The sequence below is a fragment of the Felis catus genome, chromosome C1 (genome assembly GCF_018350175.1).
Source record: "Felis catus isolate Fca126 chromosome C1, F.catus_Fca126_mat1.0, whole genome shotgun sequence".
In the NCBI taxonomy this organism is placed as follows: Eukaryota; Metazoa; Chordata; class Mammalia; order Carnivora; family Felidae; genus Felis; species Felis catus.
Genome location: NC_058375.1, coordinates 128694957 through 128716013, shown reverse-complemented (window position 1 = coordinate 128716013; position 21057 = coordinate 128694957). Strand labels below are relative to the sequence as shown.

At 36.8% G+C, this 21057-nt stretch overlaps 1 protein-coding gene across 8 annotated transcripts in view; it reads right to left on the bottom strand.

Annotated features, from left to right (window-relative positions):
• Positions 1–21057, bottom strand: part of THSD7B (thrombospondin type 1 domain containing 7B) — a 1583202-nt gene that overhangs the window by 329538 nt on the left and 1232607 nt on the right. For all 8 annotated transcript variants that reach the window (XM_045033714.1, XM_045033716.1, XM_045033715.1 and 5 more), the window contains one exon: positions 17770–17873. In XM_045033714.1, coding sequence (XP_044889649.1) covers positions 17770–17873 — 104 coding nt within the window. The remainder of the gene's footprint in view (positions 1–17769; positions 17874–21057) is intronic.

Here is a 21057-nt window from a genome sequence, read left to right as displayed (position 1 = left end):
TTTAGATATCTGAGTATTTCTTACCTGAAATTTGTGGTTTTGAGAAAAATTCTCAAATCTCACCAAGCTAGACTCGGTATGCTTACCAATAACGTATGTTGTAAAGGCAGGGGAAAGGATGGTAAGACAGTGGGGTCATCCTACTATTTATTTTCTGAGATCTCCAACCTTCACATCTATAATTCTTTGGAAAATACAACAGATCTAAACAAATGTACAGATCTAAGCATTATGAGAATAATAATAAAAAAGTTCCCTGGAGATAAAAACAGAAAAGGCAAAGCAGTAAACATGATTCAAATATTTGAATCTCATAGTTTGAAAAAGGTCGGAGTTTTATAGTTAAGGAGCATTGAGTCTATTAGAATGGACCAAGAAATGAGCAAGAAAGTCATAATATCCAAGAATTTCTAGTCACTGAAGCTTCTCCCTAGGGACTAGATAACTGTGGTAGTTAATTCTGTGTCAACTTGACTGGACCTCAGGGTGCACAGATATTTTGTCAAACATTATTCTGGGTATACACATGAGGATGTATCTGGGTGAGATTAACATTTGTATTGGCAGACTGAGTAAAACAGATTGACCTCCACAACGTGGGTGAGCCTTGTCCAATCAGTTGAAATCCTGAATAAAGCAAAAAGACTAAGTAAGTGGGAACTTTTCCTGCCTGTTTGAGCCAGAACATTGTTTCCTTCTGGCTCTTCCTGTGTCCTAAGGCATCCATCCTTCAGATGGATCTGAAGGCATCCATCCTTCAGATCTAAACTTGTACCACTGGACATTTTGAGTCATCTCTGTCTTGTCCACTACAAATTTTGGCATTTGTCAGCCTCCATATCATGTGAGTCAATTCTTTATAATATAACAACAATAATGAATATTTTATATAATTATATATTATATAAAATTATTATGTTATTCCATATTATATATAATTTTTTCTTTGTTTCCCTGGCATGAATTCTCTTCATAATCTAGGAGCTTATATATCAATAGAGAATATTTAGATATAGGTTTGCGATATGACATATGTGAAGAAAAAAATTCCCATGCCAAATGGATTTACCTTCTCAATGAATCTTGAACCACTTACAGCAGGAAAACAATGGTATTTAACTTTTGGTGTTCTGGGTTAAAATGCTGTATCATGACTTATTGATAGCCATAAAGCATATAGCTTAAAACAAAATTCAGGGGCACCTGGGTGGCTCAGTCGGTTGTGTCTGATTATGGCTCAGGTCATGATCTTGCATCGCAGTCCATGAGTTCAAGCCCTACATCAGGCCCTGTGCTGACCACTCGGAGCCTGGAGCCTGCTTCAGATTCTGTGTCTCCCTCTCTCTCTGCCCCTCTCTCTCTCTATCTCTCTCTCTCACTCTCTCTGTATCTCAAATAAATAAACATTAAAAAAATTATAAACAAAATTCAAAGGGAGAACTCAGTCATCAGTGAGTGAAAGAGTGAAAGAGGTCAAGTCATATAGGACACAGATTTACAAAGCCTAACCCAGCTTGGCCAACAGAAGATAAAGTGTTTTGGACTTCAGAGATTAATGGAAACAAAACAGTCACATGAATGTCAACACTTAAAGAAATATAAGACTAGAATTTCCAGTAACTAAAAACATTTCTCCATTTCAGTAGGGCAAGATGTTCTATTTAATCTACTATGTTTTTCACTGCCTGTGGTATTTGTGTACTCTTTGAGGGCCAGGGGCATGATATATAGCAAAGTTCAAAATTCCCAAGGGAATCATATAGAGGCAACACATGCAAAAAAAAAAAAAATAGGCATCTGTGAAGCCTAAGAATCTATCATTCAAATATAGTATTGGAAACTAGGTAAAATAGAAAAATAAATATTCAATTGTAAGTTGTGTTGTTTATTTAAGCTATTTCCTTAGCTTCTGTTGTTATGATATTGCTTGCTGTGCTAGTGTTTTAATTGGAACAGACTGTTGTTTTCTATAATGACTCGATTAAGGAGATGTAAAGAAAATGGAGATAATAACAAACTCATACTAGAAATAACATGTGAGATGTGAGAGCAAGTATCAGCAATGTCACTGCAAGAAGAGGAGGGGGAATAAGGGAAACACAAAAGTAGTATGTTAATAATTATTTAATATGTATGTGTGTATACACATATATATGTATGTGTATGTATATATGCATATGCGTGCGCACGCACACACACACACACACACACACACACACACAGTATATTTGAAACTCTTCCCACAATAAAAAAGTAAAAAAGTCATTATTAGGTAGAATTCCATGACCACAACAAAAGAAGAGCAATGTTATCTATTTTCCAGATATTTATTGGGTGCCAAGAATGTGCCAGATGCTATGGATTAGGGTTACAAAGATGAAGAAAACATAATTTCAACCCATCAATAACAGTGAGATAAGTAAACCAATAATTCAACTAGCACTAAAAATGTCCTAAAGAAGATTGTTTTGGCGAGGTGGGAAAAGAATCTTTCATTCATACAGAAGTAGAGTTTGGGCAAAGAAAAGAGAGGAAAAACTACCTGGGGAAAATTAAGTGTGCAGCAGATTTACACACAAGAGGTGGGGGACAGGGGTAGGACCAGGTTAAGGTAAGAAATGAAAGTAGGGGCAGATCATGAATATTTCTATGTGTCATGCTTCAGAAGTAACAGGGATGTATTAAAAATGTTAAACAGGTGGTGATGTAATGAAATATTAATTCTAGAATAATCACTTAGAAATACCAGGTAGAGTTTTTGAAAATAATATGATGTAGTCCAGAGATGGTTGAACTAAACTGGCAGTAGTAAGAAGAGAGAGAAAAGAAGAGATTTGGGGTAGAATCTACAGAATGTTCTGCTCAACAAGATATGATCAGTTAAGAATTGGGAAGATTCTAGAATAATAAAAGTAATGTCATTCTTTTTAATATAAAATATAGGAAAAGCAAGTTTGGAGTATTGATATGTATTGAGGATTTAAAATTGCAACTGAGAGAACCAATTCTGGTTAACTTAAGCTGAAGAGCCAGAGAGACAGAGACGAAGAGAGACAGAGAGATAAAGGTAGGGAGAATGAAGGGTATGAGATAGTTCACAGAACCAGAGAAAAAAATAATGATACCACATCTCAAAGATCAAGTAAACATACAAAACTAGGGCAGTTCTTAAATTTGAATATCAAGAAAATTAAAAACACCACAAACGATTCACTCAATATTCAAAATCCAGGAGACTAGTCTTAATGACTGGCTTGGAAATTATGCCACCTACACCTTGGCCAGAAGAGAGCAGCAATCAGATTCATAGTTCCATTAAGAAATAAGAAAATTCACTGCTCCTACTGGGTTGTAGTGGACCTAGGAGTGATAATGCATATATTTAACCCACAAGATGAAACGAGTGATGAGCAAGTCACGTTCTACATAAAAAGGCCAATGCAGAGTGAGGTCTGCACAATGAAGTCACGGTCCAGAGCAATTAGAATGAACTGGGATGATGAAACTGTTGCTGGACACTAGGGAAAGGTGAGGATCTTTACATCCAAAAAATATTGGTAGTTAGCCTCAGGGAATACGTAGCCTAATATGGAAACAATATTAATAGATAAAAGGTGGTGGTGACAAAGTTATCCTTCCGGTAATACAAGGAAGAAAAAGTACTCAATAAATGCCAACTGTGTTAACAGTTGATTAGGTTGTTACAATAATACCATTACAAATTAAACTTAGCTTCCAAAATATAAACACAGAATAAATAGCTCTTTATGTAAGGTATAATTATACCATTCATGTCACTCCAAAACCCAGACTTTCAAGGAAAGTTGCTGATAAGATGGCAGAGTACTCAAATTTTCAGTCTGTATAAGTGTTTCAGTGTTTAATTATGAGTTTGCAGTTTTGCAATTGTCATTATTACCACTTTCCATCCAATTGCAAATTCTGAACTGCTCTGGATCTACACATCAAAACAAATTCTTTAAACGTGCCTTTAGTACGACTCTGGCTTTAAATGCGTTTGTAATTATTTTACAGCTATACACACAGTTAGCCAATTAGCTTATGTTGTTAACCTGACCACAATTGTAAGAAATATTTATATGAGCAGCATTCCAATTAGTCCTTTAAATGATAAAGTATTTTAAAATTACATGTGTTTAATCAAGAGAAAGTGAAGCCAACATTGTAGTTTTGGCTCTTGAAGGAGAATTTCTCACACTTGGCATTACTGATATGCCAGAATGTTGCCTGCTGTACATCCTGCCTCCTAGTCTTTACCATCAAAAATGTCTTAGGGCGCCTGGGTGGCTCAGTCGGTTGAACGTCTGACTTCGGCTCAGGTCACGATCTCACGGTTCGTGAGTTCGAGCCCCGCGTCGGGCTCTGGGCTGATGGCTCAGAGCCTGGAGCCTGCTTCCGATTCTGTGTCTCCCTCTCTCTCTGCCCCTCCCCCGTTCATGCTCTGTCTCTCTCTGTCCCAAAAATAAATAAACGTTAAAAAAAAAAAAATGTCTCGAGATGTTGCCAAATGTTCCCGGGAGGCAAAGTCACCACACCACATGTGGAAAACCACCACTCTAGAGAAAATAAAACAACACCTTCAGCAGGTCTGCTATGGGTAAGAGACAAAATCCTCTCATTTTCTTGTAAGTTCTAGGAGAGGAACCTGATAATTATACAAGTTTAATTCATGATCTTGACGTCAGGTGGTAAAGTATTTTATCATCATCTCATTATCTTACACAAGAAATATACTTTTGAAACACTTTGTAAAATATGCATACTCTAGAGTAAAGGTTATTCAGACTCTACTCTCTAGGAGTTAAACTCCCATAAGCACAGTTCCTTTTACCATTATTTGATTGAAGCATAGATAGAATATTTTATAATAGTAATTTTAATATAGTATACTTTTTAATTTTGCTTTTAAAAAACAAAATTACATATGAATTATATGTGTATCATATTTTTGCCAAAGTTCTGAACTTCCTATTCTGATACACAAAATAATTGTTGAGCCGATATTTACTGAACAACTATTACATATATAGTACAGGGCTATTTGGGAGCACTGGTGATAGAGAGGTGCATAAGGTACATTCTCTGCATTTGGAGATCTGAAACATACAATAAGAGGGGACTTTTAAGGCATTATATAACACAACACATAAAGTACTAGTAAATAGGGAGTGCACAATGGAAGTGTTTAACTACAACTGAAAGAATGGAATTATGTGGGGAAGGAGGTAATATCTGAGATGGGACCAGGAGGTGCGCAACTGAACAAGTGGAGGAAGATAAGAAGGAGATTTCCGGGCTGAAGAAGAAGCCTGACATTAATGAATGCTTTGTGGATGATAAGTGTCACTTGGGCAATGGCTAACCAGGGGGACTCTGGGAGACAACACTGAGAGAAGTAAAACAGAGTATTAGGTTAGGAGGATATTTAGGGCACATAGTCATGGCTTCAAACGGGAAAAAGGTTAGCCAGAGAAAGTTCTTCAGTAGGTGAATGATAAAATCAGATGAATTACTCTATACAGATAGCCCTGGCTTCAAAGCAAGTATGGATTAATAAGACATATACCTAGATATAAGGAGAACCACTGGAAAGTTACTACAAAACCCAGAATACATTCACAGTGATCTAGAAAAAAGGGAAGATACTGTGGAGGCCTTAGAAAGATGAAGCTGCTAGGATTTGATGGCTGACCCTCTTTATTAATGAATGAGAGTGATTTAACTACTTGACACTGAAAACTCAGGAAGAAAAATCCAGTTTCTGGAGGTAGTAAGACAATTTTTGAAACAATGATTTTAAACAGTATTCTGCCTGCAGGGTGAGTAATGTTCAGCAGGTGAAAATTCTAATCTGGAGTTAAGAGAGACACTTGCCTTAAAACAAAGACCTGGTGATCATCTCTGGAGCTTAAATCCTGGAAAGTCAGGATTCTCCAGGCAGACATTATGGATAGGGATGACAATAGCAAAGAGAAGTATAGAGAATGATGCCATATAAGATTTGGATAGAGGAAGAAAAGTCAGGTTTAGAGATTAGGATCTAAGTATTCAAGAGAGGTAGAGAGAAAACTGGGACATGGGAGTGGGGAGTGGGGAGTCTCAAATAGAAAGGGAGACCCTTCAGAGGTATTTAAAATTAGAAGATCATGAGTGACTACTGGGAAAGCCATTTTGTAAAAACTCTCTCATCTTTCTTCCTCACTCCTCTTGTATTTGTGTCCTGATATTTTCCTCTAGAGTTTTTATTAGTTTATTTGAGAGAGAGAGAGAGAGAGAGAGAGCGAGCACAAGTGGGGGAGAAGGGGCAGAGGGAGAGAGAGAGAGAGAGAGAGAGAGAGCTTCCCAAAGCAGGTTCCGTGCTCAGTGCAGAGCCCAACACAGGGCTTGATCCCAAGACCCTGGGATCATGACCTCAGCTGAAATCCAGAGTCTGATGCTCAACTGACTGAGCTACCCAGGGGCTCCTCCTCCAGAGTTTAGAATGAAGAGAAAAAGGACTCTTCTTCTTTCCAACTCCTGAATTTATCTCTACATTCAGTATAATCCTCTCCATCCTTCCAGAATCATACTCATATTAATATGTTCTCTCTTTATAACACCTTCAATATATTTCCTTAACCATTTATTTCTATTTTTTCTTCGTATTTGTTTAGGGTGGTCCTCTATGTGCTCTTTGAACCCAGAGCTATAATGCTACTAATTTCCTTGTGTTCTTTGACAAATATTCTATAACATCATCTATAAAATATCCATTTCCTCTCAGATCTTGATCTAAAAACTGTGTTGTTTCTCATCTACAACTAAATCACTGAGACTAGACTCTGAATATGAAACTATGTTCAGTCAGTAGTCAAATTCTTTCTCCCATCTCTATTTACACAGTTATTTCTAAAACGTTTGGCAATACCACATATACATTTCTTTAAAAAAATCCTCCCTCTGATTTTTATGATACTGAACCCACATTTCTCAGTAACATAAAAAAAATGTTGGTATTTTGTGGAAAATACCTTCTATGGGCAAATGGGTTTGGGCAAATTCTCTGCTAAAAAAATAATAAATTTCTTCACTGCAGCATTTCGAAGAGACTTCCAATATGCTAATTCTACATTGAGAATTTTTAAGAGGAAGATCATTTGGTCACAGAACTGCCTTTTTGTTTCATGTAATCAATGAATCTTTCCATTCATTTCCCCTTACCTAATAAACTATGTTTTACAATATTCACATTCTCCCTGTACCCTAAATATTCCTATCTTCCAAGCTTTGAAAAAGGGAAGGAAATTAACACATTGTGAGCAACTATAAACACTGGTTAAAGCAGCAAGAAACTGGAATCATTTCCATTGTGGTGGGAAAATTGAGGCATAGATAGGTTAAATTGTTTGATTAAGTTCACATAAGTAGTGAGTAGAAGAACTGTGGTTTGAGCCACCGCCCTTCACATTCCAAAGAGAAGGAACATTCTTTTCATCACATGGGATTGCCTCTAGGTGTTAGGCTTCTACTCTTTCTCTGTCCTTTCTCCTGGAGAATTGACATCAGCTACAACCTTTAAGCATGTGATTTCAAAATATATGTTATTTTCCTAAAAATGATTATGTCAATTTTCTTGTGTCAAAATTATCCATTCTCATTGGTCTAAGACTACTGGATCTTTTCAATTTGTCACTGTCCTTTGCTCTGTATATATATTTGGTGACTAAGTACCACTGTTTTTTTTTCTTAAATGCCTATATATATATATATATATATATATATATATATATATACTCATTCTTTCTAATGCATTCCCAAAGTCAATATTCTGGTATAGGCTTTCAGAACTCCTTGTGATATAATTACAAAACCTCAGTGAACCTTAAATTTCTTAGTTTTAGTATCTACTTTCAATATATTGCTATGAGGTTGATCATTCTATGGACCTATTGAGTTGAATTGACTTTAATAGGTTTTTAATTCTCATTCCTCATGCATCTGGGTTCAAACTGTGGTTGGCCTAAAAAGGTACTTGTTTTGCAACTCTGGTATCTATTTGAACTGAGAGTAGTGGTTTGTCTGAGTTTTGATGCTCCTCTGTCAGTTTTCAGAGCCTCTACAGTGAGCGGGGACTCCTCCTCCTCTCACTGCTACTAGACTGCCTGATGGAATTTCTGTTTTATTTAAAAATGTACAAACATTACTTCTTTCTGACACAATCCTAAGATGGCTCCTGGGATAACCAGAAATGAATACTTTGACCTTAGTAACCTGAGAGCTAAGGGAAGCCAAGAGATTCGCATCTATTTGAAGAGACTGAATTCAGGTCTTGGACAAGAGAAGTATAATCTTATTACATTTACACAGTCTGCAGTAGACTTTGAAATTCATATTAACATTCCTGAAGGGAAGATAGTTCTGTAACTGAGAGCCATGCAATCAGAAGAGAAAATTATTGCTCCGAGTTTAGCAAATGATTGCATCACTCAAATGAAAAAAATAAAAAAAATTACCCCTTACCCATTCCCTCCCCTGAGACCCATTTCATCAGGGAAATATCTGCTAGGGATGTGAGTAGGTGGACTTCAGAGTTACTTTGTACTTTGTATTACAGCTTTTATGTTAAAAAAATGGAGAGGCTGGTGAAAGACAACATCTCTGAATCTGCATTTAGTTAATAATGTGTTACTAAAGCATCATGCCTTAGGTCACTCACCTCCTTTAATATTTAGTTTTAATTTATTGCCAATTTTTTAAAAATGTGCATATTCTACCTGCAGCAACCATGAAAGCTCCAAAGCTAATCTTATTCTAAAACATGAAAAGGAAATATAAAATAACTCCCAGAATCATCATTCACTTATATAAAAATGCAATCTTTGCTATAAGTTTAACACTTTACTCTTTAAACCAATGCCTATGGTATTATAAAAACCATTCTTTTGTTAAAATCTGAGGATATTTTAATTTAGAGAGTTGCCCTACACTGTCACTTTAATTCTACATTCTATCCTGAACTTCCTTGTATTTTCACACTTAAAAAGACCATAGTTGGAGGAGATGTTTTTAAAGTTCCTTAAAAAATATTTATAACTGCTCATTTTTAATCAGGTGCTAATTAATAAGATAACAAAAAAAACATGATGTCCTCCAATTGGTTCTTCCTGTGTTGAAGTCAGAACTGAAGTCAGAAATCACCCCAAGAATGATCTTTAATACAAAGAATATTGGGGTCTGATCATTTTTCCTGTGACATGAGCAGTTATTAAAAATGATATCACAAGTTATTGAAAATAGTGTTGTTCATTGCCTAGATTGAAAACCTTAGTACACTGATTTGGGATCTCAACTGGTGTCATGCTGTGGCTTCTTGAAATTGACAAGAAAGATACCATCACATGTCTTGGCCCATTTAAGAAACAGTTACATCTGTGGAAGGAATTCCTGAGGCAGCTACAGTTACCCCCCATTCTCTACTGGAAATGCCCACAATTCATAGCTTATTTTGTTCTCCTTGAATTAAACAGAAATTACTCCACTTTCCTTCCCAGCAAACTTTCCCCTATCTCCTCCCACACCAAAAATAAAACAAAAATAGAAAAGACTATCTCTGGCTTAAGCCAGAGCTTAAAGGCTTATAGGCTTAAATATATAGATTAAGCCTATATATTTTTCTTCTGTGAATCTACAAAAATGATTTCTATTTTTTCTTGTTGTAGATAAATATGAAAAAGACAAAATGTGAGCAACTTATAAGGTTGAATTACTATGACTTTCTCCATCTAGAGAATAAGAGGACCCGGGGCGCCTGGGTGGCTCAATCAGTTAAGCACCTGACCAGCTCAGGTCATGATCTCATGGTTCATCAGTTTGAGCCCCGCGTTGGGCTCTGTGCTGATAGTTCAGAGCCTGGACCCTGCTTTGGATTCTATGTCTCCCTCTCTCTCTGCCCTTCCCCTGCTCATGCCCTGACTCTCTCTCTCAAAAATAAATAGACATTAAAAAAATTTAAAAATAAAAACTTAAAAAAAAGACTAGAGATACTCTATTCCTTTCTTAAAATGCAAAGATTTTTGGTATCAGAAAGAACATGACTAGTTGACTGACTGTTTCAACATTTTATTAACAGGCCATAATTATTTCTCTATTTCAGAATGTTATGTTTTTTGGGCACCTAGATGGCTCACTCAGTTAAATATTCATCTTTTGATTTTGGTTCTGGGATCAGGTCATGATCCCAGGGTTGTGGGATAGAGCCCCTCATCAGGTTCCTTGATGAGCATGGAGTATGCTTGAGATTCTCTCTCTCTCTCCCTTTGTCCCTCTCCTCTGTTTGCTTGCAATATCTCTCTCTCTTTCTCTCTAAAATAAATAATAATAAATAAATTAAAAATGTATGTGTTTTATTGTGTTTCTGTGTGTTTTCCAGGCAAATGTTGGCTAAGGGGCTGGTAGTGGGTCAATATCTTTAACTTTCTCCCCATGAAGACAATATAACCAGAGAAGAACATTTTTTGGTCATAAAATTAGAGTACTTGGACCTACAATATGAGTAGTTTCCTCTTAATTCAGCTTATGTAATATCTTTCTTTCCTGTTTGATAGGGATATATAGTTTATATTTATATAATTTTTATAATCCTACAAAAAGTATATAAATCAATTTTTAAAGATTTAATCACACATTAAAAGCCTTTTAAAAGTATGGAGTTCCCTCAAAAAGTTAAAAATAGAACTACTCCACGATTCAGAAATTGCACTACTAGGTATTTACCCAATGAATACAAAAATACTAATTCAAAGGGATCCATTCATCCCAATGTTTATAGCAAAATTATCTGCTATAGCCAAATTATGGAAACAGCCCAAATGTCCGTCAACTGATGAGTGGATAAAATAGAGGTGATAAATATATACACAGTGGGATATTACCCAGCAATTAAAAAATAATGGAATCTTGCCATTTGCAATGACATGGATGGAGCTAGAAAGTATTATGCTAAGTGAAATAAGTCACTCAGAGAAAGACAAATACCATATGACTTCACTCTATGTGGAACTTAAGAAACAAAACAAATGGGCAAACAAATGAGCAAAAAAAAGAGAGAGAGAGAAGAGAGAGGGAGGCAAATCAAGAAACAGACCTTAACTATAGGAAAAAAACAACAACAACTGATGGTTACCAGAGGGGAGGTGGGCGGGGGCATGGGTGAAATAGTTGATGGGGATTAAGCAGTGCACTTGTGATGAGCACTGGGTGATGTATGGAAGTGTTGAATCACTATATCGTACACATGAAACTAATATTAAACTGCATGATAGCTAACTAGAATTTAAATTAAAACTTAAAAAAAGAAGGAAATAACGTAAAATAAAGCCTACTTTACTAAAATGGCAGACACACACAAATACATATTTCATGTGAATTTTCATTTTTGAATACCTGGTATTATTGTTTTACTATTAGAGTTTAGACTACTTTTTTTTTTCCTTAGCTCTTGCCTATTTCTAACCCTCTTCCTTTTTAAGAAACTCATTTTGAAATTGGATTATTTTGCCAATTTTTTTTTTCTGGAAAAGACCTTTATTTAAAGAGATCCCTTGGATGCAAAGAAAACACACAGATTCCATCAAAACTACTGTATAAGCAGACTTTGCTTCTCTCAGAGACAAAAATTAAGGAAGAACAAAAAGATTTGACAGAGATAGAGTTCTGCCTGCATTGGTCCACATAAATATTACTCAGTGAAAACAAACCAAAGAAGAATACAGGTACTTCATGGAAGTCAAGGATATCTGAAGCAGGACAGCTTTGATCTCCAGCACCTATTATGCCTCTATCACAGTGGAATCTATGTCTCATTCCTATTTATGATAGAGTATACTCACAAGCTTATAAAGGAAAAGTATTGTCCAAAAGAAACACACTGGCAAGGCCATTGGTCAGTTTTAAAATAGTCACTGTGAATAGTGTAAATCAGACCATATCAGTCCACAGACAAATTCAGTCCCCTTCTAGGACTGCCAATATCTTTAACTTTTTTCTTTTTTATGCTAAAATTGTACCATTTAAAGGAAGTTTCCTCAAGATATGTGAGAATACTGAAGTTTATTCCTCTGATATTTTCATTTGCCATAAATATTGAGCTACCATGCCTTCTTCATTCAGATTAAATACTGGAAGCTGGGCAGGGAGGATACCTGGCTCTCCCTACAGTATGGGGCAGCTAGGACAGTGGAACCCCAAACACCCATTTCTTTGGAGGTGGTGTAGACATTTAGCTCCAGCTGTAATTCTACTTGCCCTTCTATTTTCCTTTCTTTCTTTTTTATATAAATGTATTCTTACTGTAAATGATTAACCAGGTCACCAATACAAACAATGACATAAAACAAGGAGTTCCTCTGTTGTGAACAGTGTAATGGCTTAGAAATCATAAAAGACCTCTTATATGAAAAAAAATGGATAAAACATATATCTTCTAAATGTATCATTGGGCTGGCCCCCAAAGAAAATAATCCATAAAGCACAAAACAAAGTAAAAGCTTAGGATGCAAGGTAAACAAGAAAGACAACCTTCATCCTGAAGGCTTCTACCAAATCTTGTAGGCCCCAGTTTCCATTGTCACGTCTTTAAGTACTGCTATGGAGAATCTTATGAAGGGCCCCATAGCAACAATAATGATGACAAAGGCTAGCCCTTGGTGTATGGATGAACTAGAAATAAACATGCAAAGCAAAATGCCTTAGCAAGGCCACTTGCATATCTAAAACCGAACACTGGATGGCGGTGGGAGAGGGGGTCTCTTCTGAGAATTTATAACCCCAAGCTGGCCTTTCCATGATTTTATGGTCTAAATTCATACTCCCTCTGTGACTCAGAAGCTCCTCAAAGAAAATTTATATTTAAACTGTTTTTGGATTGATAGGGCATCCATGGACTGAAAAGTTTAAAAGACACCTGGCTAGCATGCTAAAGCAGGTAGAAGAAGGGAACTGAGGGTCTCTTAATTCCTTATTTGGACTTCCTTTTGATCCTCCTGATTTGAGGCTAACACTTCATCTCCACTCTCCTCTGCCTGTTGTTCAAAGTATACAATTCTTCTGGTTTTATATCACCAGAGAATACATCTCCAGGCTCCCAAAAGAATAGGAAGAGGGTGACATTGCTCACTGCTCTTAAATCAGACTTTCAAAAGCCCCTGTGTTTTTCTCCCACCCCCAAAACACACACACACACACACACACACACACACACACACACACACACACACTTGCATACTTCCTTCTGCAGGATATGGTACCTTTCTGGATTTCTCTAGGACAAATCACTTTATTTCCCTTCATCCCCACACCTTCACCCCTGCCAAACTTAGGCATAATCTTGTTCTGCAAACTACTTTACCATATCTCCATTCACTTTCCTTTTTTTTTTTCATTTTTTAATGCTTATTTTTGAGAGAGATAGAGCATGATCAGGAGAGGGTGAGAGGGAGAGAGACAGAGACAGAGACAGAGAGACAGAGAGACAGAGACAGAATCCAAAGCAGGCTCCAGGCTCTGAGCTGTCAGTACTGAGCCTGACATGGGGCTCGAACTCAAGTGCAAGATCATGACCTGAGCCGAAGTCAGATGCTTAACCAACTGACCCACCCAGGGGCCCCTCCATTCACTTTCTAAATCATATATTGTTATTGATGTTACAGATATCTCCTCATTTATTTGAAGGTGAGTTTATTGTGCTTCCTGTTCTCTGGAGCAATTTTATAAAAGAGATCTACTGGAGATTAATTTTATATTATGGTTTCATGTTGTCCTTGCTGGTTTCGAAGTTATTTTAAAGAAAAACTGGAGTAGATGTTTCTTTCCTTCACTATCTTAAAATTGGAGACCCATCCCACTACTTTAAAATTACAAGTTTTCCAACAAATAAACACTAGAAATTTTCTAATATTGGTGTCTAATTTAGAGAAAACTCAAGAAAATCACTTGCCTAGTCTAAGGGACAATCAGTTCTCCAGCTAGAATCCATGTAAATTGAAATCCAAAATAGAATTATTTGAGGACAGATAAAATAATTTGCCATTTATGTGGTAAGATTCTATACCTTAGGAGCCACATCTCTTCGCAAATTACTAAATGGTTTTGCAATGAAAACCAATCATTATGATACCCTAGTATCAAAGTGTCAAAGTCTAGGCCACCATATAGAATTAAGTTGTGCACCACACAAAAGTACCATTTTTAAAAAATTTCACTCCTGTACATATTGCTAATCAAGATATGTTACAGAAATTTTCCAGCAGAAAGTAGGCAAAGGTCTTATAATTACAAGATCATATTATTACAACAATTTTGGAAGTAAAATGTTTTAAGGAGGCACTCCCATCCCTTAATTTACAGTCAGTATATAGCCTCATAGCAGTCCTGAATAAAACTACCTGGCCAATAAAATTCACATGTATAAATGTTCTTAGAAATTATTTACAAAGTGTAATTGTTATAAACTGATGTGATCCCAAATTTCTTTCTTAAAGCTCCAACCCCAAATAATAGTATATTTGAAAATAATAAAAACCACCAGAAACAGTTTGCTTTTAGGTAGCAAGGCCAACAACATGCCTTTCCTGTCCTTAGGGGTGTATTGACTCTTCAGCCTTATTTCATAATTTAGTTTATGGGCATCTTGACTGTCTTTTCCTTCTGCAAGATAGCAAACTAGTCCATTACATTGATTACATTATTCTGAATGGATCTAGTGAGTAGGAAGTAACAACTGCCCTAGATATTTCGGCAGGCATTTTGACATCAGTGGATAAGAAATGAATTTGAAAAAACTCAGGGACCTTCTATCTCAGGGAAATTTCTAGAGGTCCAGTGGTGTGAGCTGTGCCAAGATATCCTTTCTATGAGGAAGAATGAGTTTTTGCATTTGGCCCCTCCTGCAACCCAAACTAGGCACAACACCTAGTGGGCCTCTTTGGATTTTGGAGGCAACATATTCCTTATCTGAGTGTGTTAGTATCACCTATTTGCCAAGAGACTCACAGAGCTGCTAGTTTTTAGTGGGTACCAGAATAAGAAAAATCTCTATAATAGTCTAGGCTACTCTGCATACTGTTCTGACAGTTGGGCCACATTATCCAGCAAATTCAGTGCCATTGAAGTATCAGTAGCAGACAGGAACACTGTTTGCAGGCTTTAGCAGGCTTCTATAAGTGAGTCACGGGATAGGCCTTAGGATTTTGGAGCAAAGCCCTGTCATTCTCTGCACATAACTATTATTTGAATGAAACACCTCCTCACCTGATACTGTGTCTTGGTAGAGAATGAAGGCTTAATCATGGGTCACCAACTTATCATGAAACTCAAGATGCCCATCATGAACTGGGTGTTACCTAATCCACCAACCCACAATGTAAGGTATCATCAAATGTAAGTCGTATATAGATATCTGGGCCCTTGTAGGCCCTGAAGGCACACGTATGTTACATGAATAAGTAGGCAAATATCTATGGTTCCTACTTCTGCTACACTACCTGCTCTCTCCCACCTTATACCTATGGTCTCATGGAGAGTTCCCTACAATCAGTTGACAGAAGAAGAAAAGACTCTAGCCTAGTTTACAGCTGGTTTTGCACAATATATAGGCACGACACAAAAATGGACAGCTAAAGCATTATAGTCCCATTCTGAGATACCCCTGAAAAGAGAGGTATCTTCCTCTTCCCAGTAGATAGAAGATAAAACTGTATACCTGGTTGTCCACTTTGCTTGGAAGGATAAATGGCCAGATATGTGATTATATACAGATTCATGGACTGTGGCCAATGGTTTTGCTGTATGGTCAGGGTCTTGGAAGGAACATGATTGCAAAGTTGGTGAAAAGTAAACCTGAGGAAGAGGGATATATATAGACCTCTCTATATTGGGGAAAATGAGAAGATATTTGAGTCCCAAGTGAAAGCTCACCAAAGGGTGACTTCAGCAAAGGAATATTTTAACAATTAAATGGACAGGATGATCTGTTCTATGGAGACCAGTCACCTCAGTCATCCCTCTTTCCCCAGTTACTCCTGTCATCATCGAATAGGTTCATGAACAAAGTAGTCATGGTGGCAGGAATGATGGTTATCCACAGGCTCAGCAACATGGACTTCCACTCACCAATGTCAACCAGACTATGGCCATCACTAAGTGCCCAATATGACAGCAGAAGAGACCAACACTAAGTCCCCAATATGGCACCACTCTCCAGAGTGATGAACCAGCTACATGGGAGCAGTTTGATTACATTGGACCAAGTCCACCGCAGAAGGGGAAGTGTTTTGTTACTACTAGAATAGATATTTAACCTGGATATACATTTCCCTTCCCTGCAAACAATGCTTCTGCCAAAACTACCATCCATGGACTTACAGTATATCTTATCCATAGTCATGGTATTCCACACAGGATTGCTTCTGATCAAGGAACTCACTTCACAACAGTGTTGCAATGGGCCTATTCTCATGGAACTCACTAGTCATACCGTGTTTCCCACAGTCCTGAAGCAGCTGGCTTGATAGAATGGTGGAAAGGTCTTTTGCAGACTCAGTTATAATACCAGTTAGGTGTTAATACCTTGCAGGGCTGAGACAAGATTTTACAGAAGGCTGTATATGCTCTGAATAAGCACCCAATTTTTTATACTGTCTCTCCAATAGGCAGGAATCAAGGGGAAGGAATAAATGGGGGTGGAATAACTCACTATTACCCTTGGTGACTCACTAGTAAAACATTTGTTTCCTGTCTCTTGCAATCTTATGTTCTGCTGCCCTTATAGGTCTTTGTTCTGAAGGAAACAGTGTTTCCACTAGGAGACACAATAAGATTCCATTGACCCAGAAGTTATTGCCACCTGGTCATGGTGGACTCCTCACAGCTCTGAATTAACAAACAAAGCAGGGAGTTATTGTGCTGGTTGTAATGACTGATACTAACCAATACAACAACCTACACAACAGGAAGAGACAATTCTAAATACGGCTTTTAGAAAAATTATAAAACAAGTATAATGCAGTTGATTCCACAAGGTCTGATTTTGCTACATATATCCCGTTAGCAACAAAGTGGTTAGATTTTAAGAATAAAGCACTTCTTATCAAGCTTCATTTGACTGGTACCTGGATTATGAATGAAACAGAAAAGTGAGCAGCCTGATGAGTCTCTGAGTGCTTTTCAGAGATTTCAATATGCCATACCTTGGCATTGATGATTAAAAGCACTTCTACTTCGATCCAGATGCTTATTCACAGGAATAAGATAGCTCCTTTCTATGTATATTATATATAGAACATATAGTAATTATGCATATAACAATTACATTCAAGTCATGCTTATTAAGATTAGTCAATTGATTCAGTTATTCTTAATTCATTTAGCAAACATTAAATTAGCACCTAAAAAGTGCAATGTATACTGTTGGGTCTGATCATAGACATATTCTTCATTCCTTGGATCATGTCCGGCATGTGTCTGGAACATCAGCATTGGGATATGCAAATAACTAAGAATTCGCTTACAGATATTCGCTTACATTGCACTAGTTCACAGATACACTAGCTGGTTATGGTTAAAAGAGAGTATAATATCAACAATAATTCCAAACTTAAACTCAAATACTGATAAATATAGATAATGTAATCCAATATCATAATTATTCAAATATAAAATAAACAATAGTCTATAAGAAAAACATAAAAAAAAACTGTTTTAAAATGTCCTTACCTCTTGTTTGTATCCCCTTTCCACAGGCTTCACTGGTGCCCATTATCCCCTGCCTGACAGACTCTGGCACCAAGATACAAGGACTCCATTTCTGTGGCTTCCACCTGTGATTACAAAGAACAGTGGACTAAAAATTTCACCATGACAAACATACAAAAGAAATATAAAAATAAGTGAATCTGAAATCCAAAAGCACAAAAACAGTAATTCAATAAAAATGTATATAAATTCAACGTGATAAAATGGAACTCTGGCACATAATAGGGAGGACAAGAGTCTACTCTGCCCCAGGTTCATGGTTAATGCAGCATTTCCATTATTTTAAATGTGGACATTTCCCATATAAGCTGTAGTCCATATACCAAAGTGGCAGTAAATACCTTTAAAAGCACGGATCAAATCTAGAAGGCTTACCCTCCTTATCAACTTAAAATCATATGAAGAAGGAGGAGGAGGAGGAGAAGCAGAAGGAGACAATGATGATGATGATGATGGGGAGGAGGAAGGAAAAGGAAGAGAAGAAGGAGAAGACAGAGAGAGTGAGAGAGGGAGGGAGAGAGAAAATCCTTATGTTCCATTGTATCTTTAGAGAGTCAGGGTTTAAACATCTGAAAGTTTGGGGTGCAAACTTTCACACTCAATCTTCCACTTCAACAATTGTTATAAGGTATTTTCTAAGACTTTAAAGTGACTCAGACATCTCAATAGGCAGGTGGGGAGCCACAGGGACCCATCTTATGTGATAGTTCATCTCATGGAAGAGGAATGGATCCATTTCTGATGAATTATCAATATTTCTATTCCTCAAAGGAAATATTCTGGAAGGAAGGCGTATGGTTTCCCACTGTTTTCCTTTCTCAGATAAACAAAACTTTCTATTTTTATGACCCACAGGACAGACTGACTTGTATCCTTAAACCTGTCTCTTCAGAATGTACCCAAAAACCCAAACTCTAAGTGTAACCACAAATTCTGCTCCTTCCTTAGTATATGTTGACACTTTTTTTCATATGTGCCAATACCTCTAATAATAGATATTACTTCAAAAAATGAAACAGGGGAGCCTGGGTGGCTCAGTAGGTTAAGCATCCGACTTCAGCTCAGGTCATGATCTCACAGTTTGTGGGTTCAAGCCTCACATCAGGCTCTGTACTGACAGCTCAGAGCCTGGGGCCTGCTTCAGATTTTGTGTCCCCCTCTCTGCCCCACCCCTGCTTGTGCTCTCTGTCTTTCAAAAATAAATAAAAATCAAAAAACAAAAACAAAAAAAAATGAAACAGAAACATGAAGCAAAAATATTATTGACCAGTTTTGCAAGATGAAAAAATTCTAGAGATCTTCTATATCTGGTCAATAATATTACATATATATTATATTACAAAACTGGTCAATAATATTACATATGTGTGTGTGTATGTGTGTGTATAAAATCATTGATCTCACTCAAGTGGACATCATACTGTCAATAGTTGAGGGATTGGAGAGAAATCAAGAAACAGCTAAACAGAAAAACAGAAAAACTTGGCATTTAAAGAAATCACTCCTTAATTTTAAATAGTTGTAAGTTTACCTTGCATATGCATAGATGCATTCAGTATAATTCTAAAACACAGAAACTGAAATGGTAAGGGGTTTCAGGGCAACTTTTCAACTAGGATGTATCATTCATTCAGATCCCTTAAGTTTACTAAGACTTTCTAGATTGAAATGAGATCATGGTGTTCAGTCTAGTTTAGTGTGCTGCATAAACTGAAATATAAGGAATTTTCAGGACTTGTTAAACTCAGTCTTGGAATGATAAACTTGGCCTCATAAAGGTTAAGTGAAATTACTCAGATTTCACAACTCAGCAGGCCAGTTATCCCTCCTAAATTCTCGGATCCTTAGCCATAGACTCTTGACCCCACATTAATTCTATGTAAGGATACATCTTCATGTTTTTTCCCTTTTGCTTATTAACTTAATGTGTTGGAGATGTTCAAATTCACAGAAAAATTTCTACAGGCATTTTGATTCTATTTTAAATGGTAAACATGTGAATATGTTACCTTAATGGAGTAAAAGAAGAATCAGAAGAAAATGATACAGGTCTGTATTAACTCAGCTCCCTAACATACCAGTGAAAAGGGATACAAAACTAAATTGGAATATCGCTTAAAATTAAAGGGTGTTTTATTGAGGAGCAGAGAATCTTGCTGATAACTTGTACACATATTAACCTCAGCATCAGGAGAAATGATACAATGATCCAATCCAGACACAGCAAAACTGGTTTCTGGGGAAAATGGCAGGAGGTCAATGATGGAAACGAGTTTGAACATGAATGGCTAAAATGGAGTGCAACCAGGGAGTTCAGAGAGTGGACATTAGAAAGGAAAATCTCACTAACAGCTTCTAGGATTTTCTCTGATTATAATAGACCTGGGATTATAAAAACTTCTACTAACGTTTAATTTGGCTAATTTTTTTCAATTGGCTACTTTCCCCAAGAGCTCTTTTGTGGGCTCAGAAGTTTCAATATTTATATGTAGTATAAAGGGATGAATATTGACAGTGTTTCCACAGCAGCCCTGTGGTTAATGAAGCAACTGGTAGTCTGGGCATGTTCCCAGTGTTTATTCACATCCTACTTAAACTGGCCATTCGGTAGAAACAATAATAATAAAGGATTATAAAGCTGATAGTCATTTAGACTCTTCAGTGGCACTCTATCTAATGTGAGGAGCCTTCTTAAAAAAGAGAGGGGGGTGCACCTGGGTGGCTCAGACTGTTAAGCCTCAGACTCTTGATTTCAGCTCATGTCATGATCTCATGGTTTACAAGATAGAGTTCCACATCAGGCTCTGTGCTGACAGGGTGGAGTCTGCTTGAGATTCTCTCTCTCCTTCTCTCCCTGCCCCCTCACCCCCCACTGCTCATGCTCTCTCTTTCTCAAAGTAAATAAATAAACTTTAATAAAAAGAGAGAGAAAGAAGGAAAAAAAAAAAACTTGTGTCCTCCTGAATAAATTAGCTCTTGAATTTCGTATCTTTAAGATATAGTTCCTCAAATAATCAGGAGAAACACTAGGCATTTTTGATAAAGGCATTTTTAAGTGTACTGATAACCACAGGAATTTTAAGACAGTGGTTTTTTTCTTCACAAGTAAGTAAAACTCAACAGTGAATGATTTTAATCCAGATGTACTTTAAAGCAATGCTTCAATCCAACATTAAAAGGATAGATATTAATGACTAAACACACAAACCTCAGGCATTATTTTTATAAATAATAGTCCCCAAGTTGCCA